This window comes from Oncorhynchus nerka, linkage group LG8, assembly GCF_034236695.1.
Source record: "Oncorhynchus nerka isolate Pitt River linkage group LG8, Oner_Uvic_2.0, whole genome shotgun sequence".
In the NCBI taxonomy this organism is placed as follows: domain Eukaryota; kingdom Metazoa; phylum Chordata; class Actinopteri; order Salmoniformes; family Salmonidae; genus Oncorhynchus; species Oncorhynchus nerka.
Genome location: NC_088403.1, coordinates 16,209,841 through 16,228,647, shown reverse-complemented (window position 1 = coordinate 16,228,647; position 18,807 = coordinate 16,209,841). Strand labels below are relative to the sequence as shown.

Here is an 18,807-nt window from a genome sequence, read left to right as displayed (position 1 = left end):
ATCCCCCATCTCCTGTTACCACTCAGTACAGTATGGGGTCATGATATCCCATCTCACATCATCCAGAGATTTTAGTCTACATCCCACTCGTACATTAAAGCTAGATTCATCACAGAAAGATTACCCACTGCTGGCTGAGGGGGTAGATTCATAGATCTACCAGAAGAGGGGGGGGCTAGAGAAGAGCGCGGGGGGGCTAGAGAAGAGCGTGTGGTGGGGGGGCTAGAGAAGAGAGCGTGGGGGGGTCTAGAGAAGAGCGTGAGGGGGATAGAGAAGAGCGCGCGGGGGGATAGAGAAGAGCGCGGGGGGATAGAGAAGAGCGCGCGGGGGGATAGAGAAGAGCGCGGGGGATAGGGCGCGGGGGATAGAGAAGAGCGCGGGGAGGGGCTAGAGAAGAGCGCGTGAGAAGAGCGCGCGGGGGGCTAGAGAAGGGCGCGCAGGGGGGTAGAGAAGAGCGCACAGGGGGGGCTAGAGAAGAGAAAAGCAGCAAAAGAGAAAGGAAGAGTGAGAATAAAAAAAAGAGAGTGATTCAAACAGAGAGCCATCATGTTTTGACACACAGCAGCAGCTGGCTGTGGATCCTGACAGAGTAGGCTGGGATCCCATTAGTGGAGTAGTGACCCACACCCAAAGGGTTAAATCAAACTGAAGGTTATTTTAAGCTCTGTAGAACATGCAAGGGCAGATTGAGTGAGTCCTGAGCATGTCACAAGAAGTGTTGCTCTCAGAAAGGAAGTATTGTAGTGTGTTGGGTAGCAACCGATAGCCATTTTGGATCACACAATATCAAAACAAGGCTTTGACAGAGTCTAATACAACACAGACATCATTTGATTTGATAAAGTTAAAGGAAACCGCAGCCAGCCAGCAATACTGCTAACACGCTGATCACACCGCTCGCGTCACAAAATACTTTTACACATACATGTTACTCAATCATGGCAGCCACACTGCTCATGCGCGTTTGCGCAGCCAGGCGCTAAATTAGAACTTTGTTTCGTTTGTGATGCTTGATGCACTGCAAGTCCCGCCTCTCCCATCTCCTCATTGTTGTTTTTTAGGAGCATATACCCACGAGCCCTCGCATTGGTTTTTAGGAGTATATACCCACGAGCCCTCGCATTGGTTTATAGGAGCATATGGGTGATTGAAAGAATAAAAAAATCTAAATATTTTTTTTTTTATCCCTTTATCTCCCCAATATTGTGGTATCCAATTGGTAGTTAGTCTTGTCTCATCGCTGCAACTCCCGTATGGACGACACGGGAGAGTTGAAGGTGGAGAGCCGTCCGTCCTCCGAAACACAACCAAGCAGCACTGCACTGCTTCTTGACCCAATGCCCACTTAACCCGGAAGCCAGCCGCACCAGTGTGTAGGAGGAAACACCGTACACCTGGCAACCGTGTCTGCATGCACTACACCCGGCCCGCCACAGGAGTTGCTAGTGCGCGATGGGACAAGGACATACCTGCCGGCCAAACCTTCCCCTAAACCGGATGACGCTGTGCCAATTGTGCGCCGCACCATGGGGCTCCCGGTCGCGGCCGGCTGCAACAGTGCCTGGACTCGAACCCAGAATCTCTAATGGCACAGCTAGCACTGATGCAGTGCTTTAGACCACTGCACCACTCGAGAGGCCGGGTGATGGAAAGATGAACTGAAGTTCATACTCCAGTCGGTAGTGGTAATGAACCTTAAAGTTGGTTGCCAACCGTCATATAAAGTCCAAAGAAGAAGCTTACTAGAAACGGGAAACGAGATGACTAGAAACGGACTCTGTTGACCCTTTTAACTGTGACCTAATTGTCAGAGTAGAGGACCTTGTGCATTTCAGGTAAAATAACAGCCCAATGTTGATAAATTAGCTAGCAACAGCGAGCTATCTAGCTAAATTACCATAAATGTTTAATGCTTTTCGACCTGTCCCCAAATTAATATTGTTGATTCAGTTTTTGATATTTCAAACTGCGTGTCCTGATCACGTCTGGTGTGGGTGGACAAAATCAACATGCGAGTGATGGTGCGTGTGCGGTCTGATTAGCATGTCAGCCTAGTACTTATCCCTTAACGAGGATACAATGTACACACTTGAGTAGAGGTCGACCGATTATGATTTTTAACGCCGATACGATTATTGGAGGACCCAAAAAAATCTGATAACGATTAATCATCCGATTTTTAAAATGTATTCGTAATAATGACAATTACAACAATACTGAATGAACACTTATTTTAACTTAATATAATACATCAATAAAATCAATTTAGCCTCAAATAAATAATGAAACATGTTAAATTTGGTTTAAATAATGCAAAAACAAAGTATTGAAGAAAGTAAAAGTGCAACATGTGCCATGTAAGAAAGCTAACGTTTAAGTTCCTTGCTCAGAACATATGAAAGCTGGTGGTTCCTTTTAACATGAGTCTTCAATATTCCCAGGTAAGAAGATTTAGGTTGTAGTTATTATAGGACTATTTCTCTCTATACGATTTGTATTTCACATACCTTTGGATGTTCTTATAGGCACTTTAGTATTGCCAGTGTAACAGTATAGCTTCCGTCCCTCTCCTCGCTCCTACCTGGGCTCGAACCAGGAACACATCGACAACAGCCACCCTCGAAGCAGCGTTACCCATCGCTCCACAAAAGCTGCGGCCCTTGCAGAGCAAGGGGAACAACTACTCCAAGACTCAGAGCGAGTGACGTTTGAAACGCTATTAGCGCGCACCCCGCTAACTAGCTAGCCATTTCACATCGGTTACACCAGCCTAATCTCTGCGGCCCAAGCTGTTGCATATACCCTGACTCTGCGTGCAATGAACGCAAGAGGAGTGACAATTTCACCTGGATAATATTGCCTGCTAACCTGGATTTCTTTTAGCTAAATATGCAGGTTTAAAGATATACTTCTGTGTATTGATATTAAGAAAGGCATTGATGTTTATGGTTAGGTACACGTTGGAGCAACGACCGCACCGCATCGATTATATGCAACGCAGGACATGCTAGATAAACTAGTAATATCATCAACCATGTGTAGTTATAACTAGTGATTATGATTGATTAAGTTTAATGCTAGCTAGCATCTTACCTTGGCTTCTTACTGCATTCGCGTAACAGGCAGGCTCCTCGTGAGGCAGGTGGTTAGGAGCGTTGACCTTGTTAACTGTAAGGTTGCAAGATTGAATCCCTGAGCTGACAAGGTAAAAATCTGTCGTTCTGCCCCTGAACAAGGCAGTTAACCCACTGTTCCTAGGCAGCCATTGAAAATAACAATGTGTTCTTAACCGACTTGCCTAGTTAAATAAAGGTGTAAAAAAAGATTTAAAAAAAATCAATAATAATAGGCCAAATCGGCTTCCAAAAATACCGATTTCCGGTTATGAAAACTTGAAATCGGCCATTCCGATTAACCAGTCGACCTCTACTTATGAGTATCCACTATTGACAAAACAAACCCTTCATGTGCTGTACATGTCTATAGGAGTCTGTCTGAACACAATTCAAGACCAGGGATCAAAATGGTTGTTTTATCAAAAAGCTTGGGCCTACTCTTTAGCTTTATCTCTATGTTTATCCAGCCTTCATATCAGGGGAATCTACCAGTAGGGAATTACTAGTGTGTTTACTAGGATACAAATGTTCCCCTTGAGGATGGGAAAGGGATGTGTTGGAGGGAGGGTAGGGAGGAGGAGAAGGGGGGTTAGGGTTATTAATGGGGTTGAGTCAGCAGTAGTGACCAGCAGTCGCCTCACAGACTAACTGACACTGGGCATATTGAGCATGGCCACTAAACAGGTGATAGAGCTACATCTCCTACAGAGCAGAGCCGGCCTGCCAACACTAGCCCTGCCTGGCCCAATGACACGTGGCAGAGGTCCTATGGTCTTGTCACACACACACACACGACATGAACACAAAACACACACGAATCCTGCATGCACAAAAACAAAAAAATACATTCACACAGCAAGAAACACACTCTCTCCCTCCACACCCAGAGGCCTGTGAACGAACCCGTCCACCGATGGATTAATGTCAAGGGTCTCACCATCCGTCATGATTGAGTGACAGTTTTACAGTCAGATCCCACTGTTTTTTTTTATTGAGACAGCCCAGGAAGTTTATTCACTCATTCTTCCTGGCCAGAAAATAAAACCATGTCATTGTCAACTCCACACACACAGTGATGTGAGGGCAGCTCAGGTGTTAAGAGGGTGTTGGGCTACTAACCTGCCTAATCTCCAACTGTTACACTGACTGACGGACGATGTGAGAAGATGTAGCAGAAGACAGTTGGCTATCCAGACTGACAGCTACTAAAACAGAGGGAGATGAGATAAGCAGGTTTACCTTGCCTCTCAAGCCCTACCGCAATTTGCTAACAATTCCATACAAACTTCCACTCCATACAAACTCCAGTTTGACATATGCCATTATGACACAGGAGAAGCAGTCCCTAACTCACCCTCTCCTTCCTTTCATCCCTCCTGTTTTCTCCCATCTCGTCACTAAGCACCCCTCCATCCCCCCCACCTGGGATATGTATAGATTTAGTCATAATCTGCGGAGGGCCATTAGGTCAATATCCCGTTACGCACACACATAATCTAATACCTCAGGGGCCCAATCAATTGGCTTCCCTGTGAGACAACAGACATGTTTTTAATGTATTCTGTTTGGACACTCACCAACACTAGTTTGGTCTGGTCTAGACATCACGTCTTGCCTAAGGACCTAGCCCCTCAGGCCATTCTGACCAATACTACCGTCCCTCTCTGACCCACCCGGACTAAAAATATCCCCAGAGCAAAAAGACTGAAAACAAACACGATAATTATCATAAATGGCTATGTGCTGTAATGTGGTGTAACCACTCAAACATTTCCCACTTTAGAAAGCAAAGTAATGGGGAAGTTATTCAGAGACCTGACACGACATTGGCTGAACACTGAGGTGAAGTGAAGTCAGCTCTCTTCAAGAGGAATGCAGACCAGACAAAAACATCTCCTGATCGAACTCCCACCAACATAAACAGACAAAAGAAAGATGGCTGTCCCATTCTATCTGTGGAGCGTATCAGGCCCACTTCCAAATTCTTGCAGAGCCAAGATTTGAGAGCGAGAGAGCAGCCTGGTGAATGCTGACCTAGCCTCACAGCAGATCTGGTGATCATAACAAATCCAAATGACATCACAGCACACTGCAAGGCCGATGGCTACAGTGATGTCACTGTGTGAGTGAGTAGAGGATGAGACATGATGAACCATAAAGGTGCTGAGAAAGCAGAGCAGAGGCCAAGGGCTGGCAGGCAGCATACACCTCCCTCCATTAATGCCAGGGCTCCAGTAGGGCTCTGGTGAAGGGTAGTACACTATGTAGGGAATAGGGTGCCATTTGGAACACTGTACCCTTTTACACCGGCCTTGTACGGCGGGACAAATATTTACGAACTACCCATGCCATGGTCAGCTCATTAATTCCCCCTGATTACCTGCCTACATGGATTACCTACATTATTTGTGCTGGATTGAGTTTGCCTGGCTTAAAGGACCAAGAGAATAGACCCAAAACAGAAAACCCTTCCCCATCTTGCACTCCGGGCAGGATAGAGCAAATGACTACTTGAAAGGGTGAACTCAGATGCCCTTCTCAGATGTGCACCGCCACCTTCCACCAACGTTCAGTGGTGAATAGTGCTTCTGAACACAGGCACGTACACATACCCTCTCTCTCTGGGCCCCATGTGCAATCAAAGGCCTTGCAGATGAAAGGCAGGAAACAAAGTAGTCCTTAAGGGTGAGGAGGAAGACTGAGAAAGAACTAGAGGAAGACGCAAGTTCAAAAAAGCACCGCCAATATTTGGACATAGAGTGCTGAACTCCACAAAAATAAGCCAGCAACAATGCTGTCCTTTCTCACATGACGGGTCCACTCTCTGACATAGGGCATTATAGAGAGCGAAAGAAAGTGTTGCCATGTGCCAATGCCAAGCAGGATTACTGTGAGTGACCTCACTACACTAGTCTAGGAACACAAAACAGGCTGCCAGTGTAGCATGGCAACAGTCCTCGACCGAGGCCACGGCAACACGAGGAAAAGTAGGGCCTCTCCGAGCGTGATTAAATCTGCTCGCCACCAAACTAAAACTCCCCATAGTACACCGCCAGGAAACTCCACTGACCTGCTCCTCTCTCCCCCGCCCTGATCTATCACTTCATCCCCCCTTATTGCTCATTAACTCCTTATTGAATCACGGACACGACTGCAGCTGTTCGCTGGAGAGTTAGCCAAGCATTAGCCTGCACTGACAGAGCTGGGTTCACAGAGCTAACAGCCTCTGGAGTATATAGCATTTAGCTAGCGCCTTCACTGGTTTCAAGGGTGGTAGCATAGCCAAACTCCTGAGGAGCCGCCAAGTTAGCCATTTTACTGTCATCAACACTTAGAGACCCACTGGCTCCAGGTCATCTACAAGTCTCTGCTAGGTAAAGCCCCACCTTATCTCAGCTCACTGGTCACCATAGCAGCACCCACCCGTAGCACATGCTCCAGCAGGTATATCTCACTGGTCACCCCCAAAGCCAATTCTTCATTTGGCCGCCTTTCCTTACAGTTCTCTGCTGCCAATGACTGGAATGAACTGCAAAAATCACTGAAGCTGGAGACTCACATCTCCCTCACTAGCTTTAAGCACCAGCTGTCAGAGCAGCTCACAGATCACTGCACCTGTACATAGCCCATTCAACAACCTCCTCCCCATACTGTATTTCTTTATCCATCTTGCTCCTTTGCACCCCATTATCTCTACTTGCACATTCATCTCCTGCACATCTACCATTCCAGTGTTTAATTTCTATATTGTAATTACTTCGCCACCATGGCCTATTTATTGCCTGATCTCCCTTATCCTACCTCATTTGCACATACTGTATATAGACTTATCTACTGTATGTTTAGTTTATTCCATGTGTAACTCTCTTGTTGTATGTGTCGAACTGCTTTGCTTTATCTTGGCCAGGTCGCAGTTACAAATAAGAACTTGTTCTCAACTAGCCTACCTGGTTAAATAAAGGTGAAATAAAATACATTTAGAAAGACAGGCGGTCTTGAATGAATGGCAAAAACCATGAAAGTTAAAGACCAGTTACTGAGACAGGCGATTGGGCTTTTGCTTTTAAAGCAGCAAAGCAATTAGCCTAAGCAATGTCAATGTAACAAACATGGAAATCAGGCTGTGAAAAGGCCCTATCATTGATGTGCTAGGTGTTGTCATCCTCCCTCCTCCACTCCCTGGTCTGCAGTGATAAGTGAATGCAGGTGGGGTGCCACGGTAGGAGAGAGTGGGACTGCTGCAGCCTTCCACCAGCTGTTCCCACTTCCCTTTCCTGCCCTCGCCTCAGGGAAGGGTTTCGTGTTGACTTTTACTCACTGTCCCAACACTGCTCTAGGGCTTCTCAACTGGAGCCTTCTTGTACAGGACAACTCCAGTCTAAGAGACTAGGGCTGCATCCCATGGGGCTTGTGTTAAAGTAGTGCACTATGTAGGGAATAGAGTGAGATTTGGGACACAGTCTAGGGCTTCCCACCACCCATTCAGCAACCCCAAGCCTAAATTGTAACTTGGATGATCGTATAGCCTTTGGCCTAGAATAAACCAAGTTGCCACTTAGTTGTTCTCCATTTCTTCCCAATTCAGTATTGAAAAGGAGCAGCAAAATCTAATCCAAAAGGAGCCCGTCTAAAACAAACACCGGAGTCAAATAAAACGGAACGACTGAGGAGAAACATGTCTATTCATCTGAAGGACAGGGTATGACGGCATCTCTCCACACATACTATTTTCTACAGTACCGGGGGTTTTACATGACCAGATGGTCAGGCACACGTTGATTTTTCTTGTACAAATCCCAAATATACACTACTGTTCAAAAGTTTGGGGTCACTTAGAAATGTCCTTGTTTTTGAAAAGCAAATGTTTGGTCCATTAAAATAACATCAAATTGATCAGAAATACAGTGTAGTCATTGTTAATGGTGTAAATGACTATTGTAGCTGGAAACAGCTGACTTTTAATGGAATATCTACATAGGTGTAAAGAGGACTATTATCAGTAACCATCACTCCAGTGTTCCAATGGCACGTTGTGTTAGCTAATCCAGGTTCATTTTAAAAAGGCTAATTGATCATCAGAAAACCTTTCTGCAATTATGTTAGCACAGCTGAAAACTGTTGTTCTGATTAAAGAAGCAATAATACTGGCCATCTTAAGACTAGTCGAGTATCTGGAGCATCAGCATTTGTGGGTTCGATTACAGTCTCAAAATGGCCAGAAACAAAGAACGTTCTTCTGAAACTTGTCAGTCTATTCTTGTTCTGGGAAATGAAGGCTATTCCATGCGAGAAATTGCCAAGAAACTGAAGATCTGGTACAACGCTGTATACTACTCCCTTCACAGAGCAGCGCAAACTGGCACTAACCAGAATAGAAAGGATTGGGAGGCCCCGGTGCACAACTGAGAAAGAGGACAAGTACATTTAGTGTCTAGTTTGAGAAAGAGATGCCTCAAGTCCTCAACTGGCAGCTTCATTAAATAGAACCCGCAAAACATCAGCCTCAACAGTGAAGAAGCAACTCCGGGATGCAATGTTCTGTGAAGGGAGTAGTACACAGCATTGTACGAGATCTTCAGTTTTAACAATGTCTATACTGTATTTCTGATAAATTTTCTGATGTTATTTTAAATGGGCAAAAGAAAAAGTGCTTTTCTAAGTGACCCAACATGAACAGTAGTGTATACCTGGATACGTTTTCATCCAAGACTGGCAGTGAACTTCCTTCCTCAGCTTTGATGTGAATTGAATATGGCGACCTACAGTAACATATAGGCCCATTCATCTTTCTCTAGCAATAGTAACCTATAGAAGTCAACAAGTTAAGCTCAACAACATTTAAGGGACAGATTTCCCTACTTCCACTGGTCCTTGTATCTCAAAAGAAGTGGATATCACAGAGCTCTTCTTCAAGACACTGGGACGGAGAAACATAATATGGTCCATTTAATTCTGTGCCCGGAGACTAACTGTACAATACACAGCAATCTTACTAACTTGTCATCTAGCCTCAGGCATTCCAATTCTATTTAAATCTCATCTATAACCAACTGCATTTCCCCACTGAGGCATGGGAAGTGAAGTGGAGTACAAGCAGTAGAACGCTGCCATGCTACGTGCTGAAAATGTACTGGTCACAGACTCTACTATGGTACGTGCTGAAAATGTACTGGTCACAGACTCTACTATGGTACGTGCTGAAAATGTACTGGTCACAGACTCTACTATGGTACGTGCTGAAAATGTACTGGTCACAGACTCTACTATGGTACGTGCTGAAAATGTACTGGTCACAGACTCTACTATGGTACGTGCTGAAAATGTACTGGTCACAGACTCTACTATGGTACGTGCTGAAAATGTACTGGTCACAGACTCTACTATGGTACGTGCTGAAAATGTACTGGTCACAGACTACTATGGTACGTGCTGAAAATGTACTGGTCACAGACTCTACTATGGTACGTGCTGAAAATGTACTGGTCACAGACTCTACTATGGTACGTGCTGAAAATGTACTGGTCACAGACTCTACTATGGTACGTGCTGGAGATGTACTGGTCACAGACTCTACTATGGTACGTGCTGGAGATGTACTGGTCACAGACTCTGCTATGGTACGTGCTGGAGATGTACTGGTCACAGACTCTACTATGCTGAATGGTCACAGACTCTACTATGCTAAATGGTCACAGACTCTACTATGCTAAATGGTCACAGACTCTACGATGCTAAATGGTCACAGACTACTATGCTAAATGGTCACAGACTCTACTATGCTAAATGGTCACAGACTCTACTATGCTAAATGGTCACAGACTCTACTATGCTAAATGGTCACAGACTCTACTATGCTAAATGGTCACAGACTCTACTATGCTAAATGGTCACAGACTACTATGCTAAATGGTCACAGACTCTACTATGCTAAATGGTCACAGACTCTACTATGCTAAATGGTCACAGACTCTACTATGCTAAATGGTCACAGACTCTACTATGCTAAATGGTCAGAGACTCTACTATGCTAAATGGTCAGACTCTACTATGCTAAATGGTCAGACTCTACTATGCTAAATGGTCACAGACTCTACTATGCTAAATGGTCACAGACTCTACTATGCTAAATGGTCACAGACTGTACTATGCTAAATGGTCACAGACTGTACTTTGGACGGGTCACACGTCTGGATATGGTTCAAAAACAACATTGAGTAATTAAGGAGAAGTGGATCCCCCTACTTTTGCTCCAGAGGCCCAATTGGCAACATGTTTACAGCAATATACTTATATTGGTAATCAAAAATCTCATGGTTCTCTCTTGAACCTCTGCAGCAGACATAGCCTACTATGGTAAGCAATGTGTTTGGAACATCAAAACACTAAATTGCAGCATTGAATCGTGATATATTATTGGATGAAATTACATAGCGTATATGATTTGAGACTGCTAGACCAATTGATCCAGCCTTTCCCAGGCGCTCTCTAGCAGCCAGGCCTAGAGAGACACGCCCAGCCTGGTGATAGAGGACTTGATAGTACCTCCCTGTCCCTGGTGCTACCATCTACCCCTTGGGATGGGGCTGCCTGTGACAGAGCTACATTACAAAACCACTAAAGGCTAAACCTGTGTGACCCAGAAACAACACTGACTAACAGTAACAGAACAGTCCTGGGGCACAGACAGCGTTGTGGAACATTCAGATAGAAATATGTTACGTAGAACAAACATGCCACTTTTACATGTAGAATAAAGAATCATGTCAGCTCATGTCATTTCTATCTGCAACAATCTACTAGTCTTCTTTCTTTGAATTACCTGCCATTTAGGGACCTACCTTCTGCAACAACGTAACATGTTTACCACAGCACAGGGTCATGTCTGGGAACAGAGAGAGCTAGCTAGAACAGTGAGCTACACTATGGTACAGGCACTTTCCAGGGCCTAGCTCTCGCTCTTTGTCTCCTCTCTCGTGTGAAATCCCCCCCACTGCAGGAATAATGACTCCCTCCCTGAGTGAGCACTCCACACCGCTCTCCCCCTCACTAGATCAACTATCTATTTACAGAGCATTGTGCCACGTACGATCAAACAACCAAACCAGGCATCCATCCATAAGCAGGCAGGCTTGTGATTGCATTACTTTGAATGGAGAGGGCTGAGAAAAACAAAACGCCAGGCGATTGCTTAAAGAGTGCTGCTCACTGTAGCTAAGAATAAAGGAGATGTGGACAGAGAGAAGACGTCTTTCGCAGCTTGTTGTGGGGTGGATACGGCTGTAGCTAGCAGCAGCCTTTGTCGGGGGGCTGGAAAGGGAGTGAAATTAATCATTGCACAAAAACACACACGACAGGGGCTGCTTTTAGTAAGCTGATCCAGGGAGAGCCAGAGCGAGAGATCCCCATCACCCGATACAGTCCAGGGAAGTGGAGTGTTGATAGGACTGATTACTGTTCACATTAACTTCACTCTCATTCGACTTCTATTTAACCAGCTGATGGGCTATGGAGCAGGCTGTAATAAGGTAACATTGCTATTCCAGAGAATGATTAACATGTAACCTAGTGTTTCAAACCGTTGGACAGGACAAGCCATGTACACGCAACAGCAACAGCAGCAACAGCAGCAACAGCAGCAACAGCAAATGTTGGGAGACAAAGACAAGAACTTGAGTCCATCTGTTCTTCTGAGACGACTCAGCCATGCGTGCAGGAAGCCTTTACAGTTAGCGCTGTGGGATTACAGAGGGCCTCAAATCTCCCACTGTCACACAAGCCCTGATCCAAGACCCTGGAAAACACAGCCCGTCACTCAAGTCTGGGCCCCTGCTATAGAACCCCGAAACAGATTTACGAATCGTAACGAAGACCGTTACAAACATTGACCAATGCGAAAACAAGACGGTAGGCTGTGTGGGTCTAATGTTTGAAAGTGTGAAACAGCATCACAAATGTAATAATACAGCAGGGTAAATATGACTTAGTATTATACCCATTAGGCCTTTCTCATTGTCCCCACTGATTCAACAGGAGCCTTTTCTCCTTGTCTGCCACCACACAAAACCACTGGCTCCTTCCCTACAGTGTGCCAGCAATCTAGTTAGTGCAGGCCTGTAACAAAGGGGCAGTGCGGTGAAGGACCTGTTCAATGTGGCATCACATGGACTGACACAGCAGCAGAGGGAGGGGCGGGGGGTCACACGGTTCCTGTAAGGGCAGACAAAGGCGTGCTGATGAGGGCCGGATGTCAGACAAGGGGGCACAGCGGGGCCAAACCTGGGACAGCTAAAGCCCAGGATTGGTATTCCACTCAGTGACTGCCCGATTGACTCATTGCTTGGGATGTGTGTGTGGTGGAATGGGACACACACACAGTCTAACAAGAAGGGAAGCGTTCCTGCCAGACCAACCCTTCTCTCCCTCACTTCAGCAAAGACACAATGTAACACATGCACACAGACCACCTTCACCCAATGGACCCCTTCCCCCACGCACAAAAAGATGCGGAGTTGAGTGACGGACCTTGAGGCAGGCGACTCCAGGAATGATGACGGATAACTCAGGCCAGCGAAGCATGTGAAAACACAGCCCCAGGCTCCCATAGCACAGCCTCCCTGAAGATTCACTGGCTGTCCGACATGCTTCAGAGAACCGCTATCCAATCACTTATTATGGGCTTTCAGTTGGGGATTCAGGCCCTATCCAGCCCAGCCTGAGAGAGGTTTAACCTTAAACAACAATGTCTGGTTATGAATATCCATAATAATAAAAAATCCATGTCCTGATTAACTCTCAAGTGAGGAAAATGTGTCACTGACTCAGTAAAACAACATGCGCAACATCAGAAAAAATGACATATGGAAGAAGTTCCCTACATGTTTAAGGGCACCTTCAGAAAAGTTATTCCCTTGTTGCGACTGTGAGTACAACTTCAAATCAAAGTTTATTTGTCACGTGCACCGAATACAACAGGTGTAGACCTGACAGTGAAATGCTCTAACCAATAGTGCAAAAAAGGTGTTAGGTGAACAATAGGTAAGTAAAGAAATAAAACAGTAAAAAGACAGGCTATATACAGCAGCGAGGCAATAAAAGTAGCGAGGCTACATACAGACACCGGTTAGTCAGGCTGATTGAGATAGTATGTACATGTAGATATGGTTAGTGACTATGCATATATAATGAACAAAGAGTAGCAGTAGCGTAAGAGAGGGGTTGGTGGGTGGCGGGACACAATGCAGATAGCCCGGTTAGCCAATGTAGTATGTAGTATGTACATGAATGTATAGTTAAAGTGACTATGCATAAATGATAAACAGAGTAGCAGCAGTGTAAAAAGAGGGGTTGGGAGGGGGGTCACACATTGTAAATAGTCCGGGTAGCCATTTGATGACCTGTTCAGGAGTCTTATGGCTTGGGGGTAAATACTGTTGAGAAGCCTTTTTATCCTAGACTTGGCACTCCGGTACCGCTTGCCATGCGGTAGTAGAGAGAACAGTATATGACTGGGGTGGCTGGGGTCTTTGATAGTTTTTAGGGCCTTCCTCTGACACCGCCTGGTGTAGAGGTCCTGGATGGCAGCTTAGCCCCAGTAATGTACTGGGCCGTACGCACTACCCTCTGTAGTGCCTTGCGGTCAGAGGCCGAGCAATTGCTGTACCAGGCAGTGATGCAACCAATGCTCTCGATGTTGCAGCTGTAGAACCTTTTCAGGATCTCAGGACCCATGCCAAATCTTTTTAGTTTCCTGAGGGGGGAATAGGCTTTGTCGTTCCCTCTTCACGACTGTCTTGGTGTGTTTGGACCATTCTAGTTGGTTGTTGTGGACACCAAGGAACTTGAAGCTCTCAACCTGCTCCACTACAGCCCCGTCAATGAGAATGGGGGCATGCTCGGTCCTCCTTTTCCTGTAGTCCACAATCATCTCCTCAATCATGGTTACGTTGAGGGATAGGTTGTTATTCTGGCACCACCCGGCCAGGTCTCGGACCTCCTCCCTCTAGGCTGTCTCGTCGTTGTCGGGGATCAGGCCTACCTCTGTTGTGTCGTTTGCAAACTTAATGGTGTTGGAGTCGTGCCTGGCCATGCAGTCGTGGGTGAATAGGGAGTACAGGAGGGGACTGAGCACGCACCCCTGTGGAGCTACAGTGTTGAGGATCAGCGTGGCGGATGTGTTGCTACCTACCCTCACCACCTGGGGGCGGCCCGTCAGGAAGTCCAGGATCCAGTTAAAGAGGGAGGTGTTTAGTCCCAGGATCCTTAGCTTAGTGATGAGCTTTAAGGGCACTATGGTGTTGAACGCTGAGCTGTAGTCAATGAGTAGCATTCCCACATAGGTGTTCCTTTTGTTCAGGTGGGAAAGGGCAGTGTGGAGTGCAATAGAGATTGCATCATCTGTGGATCTGTTTGGGCGGTATGCAAATTGGAGTAGGTCTAGGGTTTCTGTGATAATGGTGTTGATGTGAGCCATTACCAACCTTTCAAAGCACTTCATGGCTACGGACGTGAGTGCTACGGGTCTGTAGTCATTTAGGTAGGTTGCCTTTGTGTTCTTGGGCACAGGGACTATGGTGGTCTGCTTGAAACATGTTGGTATTACTGACTCAATCAGGGACATGTTGAAAATGTCAGTGAAGACACCTACCAGTTGGTCAGCACATGCCCGGAGCACATGTCCTGGTAATCCGTCTGGCCCCGCAGCCTTGTGTATGTTGGCCTGTTTAAAAAGTCTTACTCATGTCGGCTACCGAGAACGTGATCACAAAGTCATCCGGAACAGCTGATGCTATCATGCATGCCTCAGCGTAACTTGCCTCGAAGCGAGCAAAGAAGTGATTTAGCTCGTCTGGTAGGCTCGTGTCACTGGGCAGCTCACGGCTGTGCTTCCCTTTGTAGTCTGTAATAGTTTGCAAGCCCTGCCACATAAGACTAGCGTCAGAGCCGGTGTAGTATGATTCAATCTTAGCCCTTTGTTGACGCTTTGCCTGTTTGATGGTTTGTCGCAGGGCACAGCAGGATTTCTTATATGCTTCCGGGTTCGAGTCCCGCACCCTGAAAGCGGCAGCTCTACCCTTTCAGTGCTTAAGGTTAAGCCTACTGTACCGTTGAAGTGTAGGCTACACCTTATTCTCAATACTAAGTGTCTACCTTCAAATATACAAATGTTCCTTCTAACAGCTGAAATAGCCAACAATGGCTCACAATTTTGGCCATGTATTTAAGAACAAGAGGAAACTTTGTTCAACTCTCTCCAAGTCTTTTAAACCAGTTTGTAGTCATTCCGTATAGCGACAGTGATATAGATAATAGCCCATTGTACTCAGTTGGTTGTGAAGTCCTGGGGGCTTCCAGTTCATCAGCCAGGGTAAATTACAGAATAATGAGACTCTCTCAGGTCCTCACGAGCACCACTTCCAACACAAGTGCACCTTCACAGATCAATGCAAAGCCTACATGTTGAAAAGATGCCTATCCAGTGAAGTACTGACCAGGCAGGTGAAAGAGGAGTGAGGACACAGGGTTAGGCTTATTCCCACTACACGAGATGCTGAGAATGAAAAATACTGGTCAACGAGTACAGTATGTCACCAATTAACTGGAAATATTCAAGCAGTCAGTGTAACTTATCTACTGTTATATAGGACTGTTATAGTTAGAAGTGGATTTATGTAGTAGATTACAGGTATTTCATGTTGCAGGGATTACTGATGCAAGATCCATTGCCACTCAGACAGCAAGCTTTGATGTGGTGTGAGTGATCAAGAGGGAGACTGAAAGAGGGAAAGAGAGAAACAGAAGAGATGGAGACAGAAGAGGGAGTGCACCTACAGCAGCAGGAAGTGTAGAAGACATTCCATACCTCTACTGGGACTATTTCATTCAATCTGAAGGACAGACCTGACCTATTCCATGTTATGGAGGTAGGTGCCAACGACACAGGCAGATCCCCATTTTGTTTTCTGACTTAGGAAGAGTTTCAAACCCTATGCTACACGGCCAGGTCATTCTGACATGAAGTCCCTATTGAGCTTGCTCCAGATTTTTACGCTCTCTTGTGCCGCAGCAAATTAAGCGTGGTTCGTTCTCGGCGTCAGTCAGCCCCATGAGAAGTCCCTCTCCAAAGCTGGTGTTAGTTTCGGGTTTTGGTTACATGGGGGAGGCTGTGGTGATCTGCGGCACAGAGAGAAGACTGTGCTGTGCTGCCTACTGCAATGACACACTACACACAAAACAGCTGCGCAGTGTCCCTGACCCCAACCCTGCAAATACACAAACAAGGACAACTCAAGCGTAGATGGAGGTGCATACAAGCGTGCCATACATGCACACAAATAGCATTTTTTCTTGAACATATACCCCACACACAAATGCAGTTGCTAGCAAGGAGCACTTATACAAATGCCTTAGGGAGGACGGCACAATAAATAAGCCAGTGAGTAGCAGGCAGGCAGAATTCAGCATGACTCAAAACTATGAAACTCTTGAGGATTTGGTTTGAAAACGGCAAAGTAGGCCTAACGATAGAAGTGACCACTCTCCACATTGAACTCCGGCAACTACACCCAATGATAAAATAAAAAGGCACAACTAGGCTAAACGCTTAACTGGAGCTGCAAAAGGTTCAGCAGCAAGTATTGACAAAAAGCATTTTTACCCAAAACAAGGAAAAAAACTGCCTTTGTTCAACAACTTTTTACCCGCAGCACTTGCTTTTGTGACTCTCGGTGGAGGAAGGGCTTAGTCTTGTTTGTGGATTTCTCCAACCCCCTCCTCCTACCCCATATTTGAACAAGAACTGAGGTCACTCAATCAGCTGTTCCTAGTCCCACCCTCTACTGGTTTCCGGGTAGTAACAGACCGACCCAATCATTAAACTCCACTGCAGGGCACACTGGGGACAAAAACAAAACTTGTTCCCCCCCCCCTGAATCTCGCAGGGAACTTCAATAGGCCTAGAATATTTTTCAATAACTTTGCACTGCATTTTGGCATATACAAAGAAAATTAACTTTTAAAAAACTGTTTTGTAAATGGGAGTCCTGTTGCCTCTGTTCATTTCTTTGTAGATGTATAGAGGCAGAAAGGGATCTATAACAAAATGGGAACTCTCGAGCTGTTGTTGAATGCAAAAGTAAAGAATTTGACAGCGCACAACACAGGTCCACGAACCTAGATGGTTAAGCTGTAGTTCTCTAGCCAATGGTTCTTTAGTGGTTATCGAAATAAGAGAATAACATTTTCTGCAAACTATTCTATTCCGCAATGCAGCAATGTTATGATAGATACAAATCCAATATTTCTGCCTACCTAGCAAAGCATACTTAACAGCTAATCAAATAAACAGATTGGGATTTTCGCGATAGATAAAAGTAATTCATAGTTTAATGGAAAATAACAAAATAGCTAGCTATACTTCTAAGAGGACCAAATCTCAAATAGGGCTCGCGTTAAGTTTGTCGTCGAGACTCAGTGATGGTCGAAATAAAGCAGTTTTCATGTCGTAGCGTTATGTAAACAAACGTGACAAGTCAACCTGAAAATAGGATAAAAAGTACTTTTGCTAATAGCCTTCATTACCGCAGGCGTGGGCTTGAGTCTTAATCAATGTTCGTCATAATATATACAATATATAAAAATCGTGAAGTTGAAATTGCATCTTCCACTAGGTAAGTTAAGGTAGCTAGCTAGGTCAACTCGAGCAAAACAACAGGATGTCCTTTTGTGTAACGATAGCTAGCTAGCCGGACAACATTTTTTGATATGGGCTTAATAGCTACTGTAACCACGTCAAAAATACTGAGCTTTGGCTGGTTTGAAAAACAAACAAATTAACGTTAACATTTTAAATGGTTTTAAAACAAGATAGCTACAGCTAACTAGCAGGTAATGAACAAACTTGGCAACACATTCTATCAGTCTCTGTGCATAGTCTGGTTAATTAGCTAACGTTAGCTAGGCATCATAGCTAACTGTGGCATGTAACTCATCAAGGTAACGTTAGCTAGTTACCTAAGCCAAGTTATCTACTGTAACGTTAGCTAGCATTAGAAATACACTTTTTTTAAAGACATAGTTAACGTTATTGCCATTAAACGTGAGCAATAATCAATGCTATTAATTTATTACACAAACTATGCATTTCAAGCAGCTGTCATTACTAGCCATCTATAAAAAGATGGAAAACCACAGAAAAAATATCGCTAGCTAAATAGTGTAGAACGTTAGCAGCTAGCTTGAATTCTTCTGTTGTTTATGTTCTGAAAGGATACAGTTTCACCACGTCAGTATCCATTCGCCTTTTACCCGGACTTGGAGACGACATTTTTATATTCCACTGTTGAACACCAAGTCGTAAAGTGATGGCAGCTCAAACGTCTAGCTGTATTATCCCAAAGTTTACATTTGCTTTCGTCGCAAATGCGTATAACGAAATCTTTCCACGTCCCCTACTCTATCTGCAGCAACGTATAGCCCGTCTCTCTCGCTGCCGAGCTCTCACTGTCCTGAAGCTTCTGCTATCCCTCCGCCGACCGCGTCATATACACGAGACAAAAAACGTCAACATAAATGGCAAAATTGTGTTAGTAGTCTTTACAGACTTATCAACGTAAAAATGTTTGATGGACAAGCTGCCACATAGCTAAGCTATTATTTTGACCATAGACTGAGATTTTAATATGAAAATAAAGTG

At 45.1% G+C, this 18,807-nt stretch overlaps 1 protein-coding gene across 2 annotated transcripts in view; it reads right to left on the bottom strand.

Moving 5' to 3' along the window:
- Window positions 1-18,646, bottom strand: part of ube2h (ubiquitin-conjugating enzyme E2H (UBC8 homolog, yeast)) — a 42,694-nt gene extending 24,048 nt beyond the window's left edge. Inside the window, exon 1 of one of the 2 annotated variants that reach the window (XM_065021443.1) lies at window positions 18,386-18,646. In XM_065021443.1, the coding sequence (XP_064877515.1) occupies window positions 18,386-18,438 (53 nt within the window). In that variant the 5' untranslated portion in view covers window positions 18,439-18,646. The remainder of the gene's footprint in view (window positions 1-18,385) is intronic. The other variant, XM_065021442.1, reaches the window with a different exon arrangement.
- Window positions 18,647-18,807: the final 161 nt, after the last annotated feature.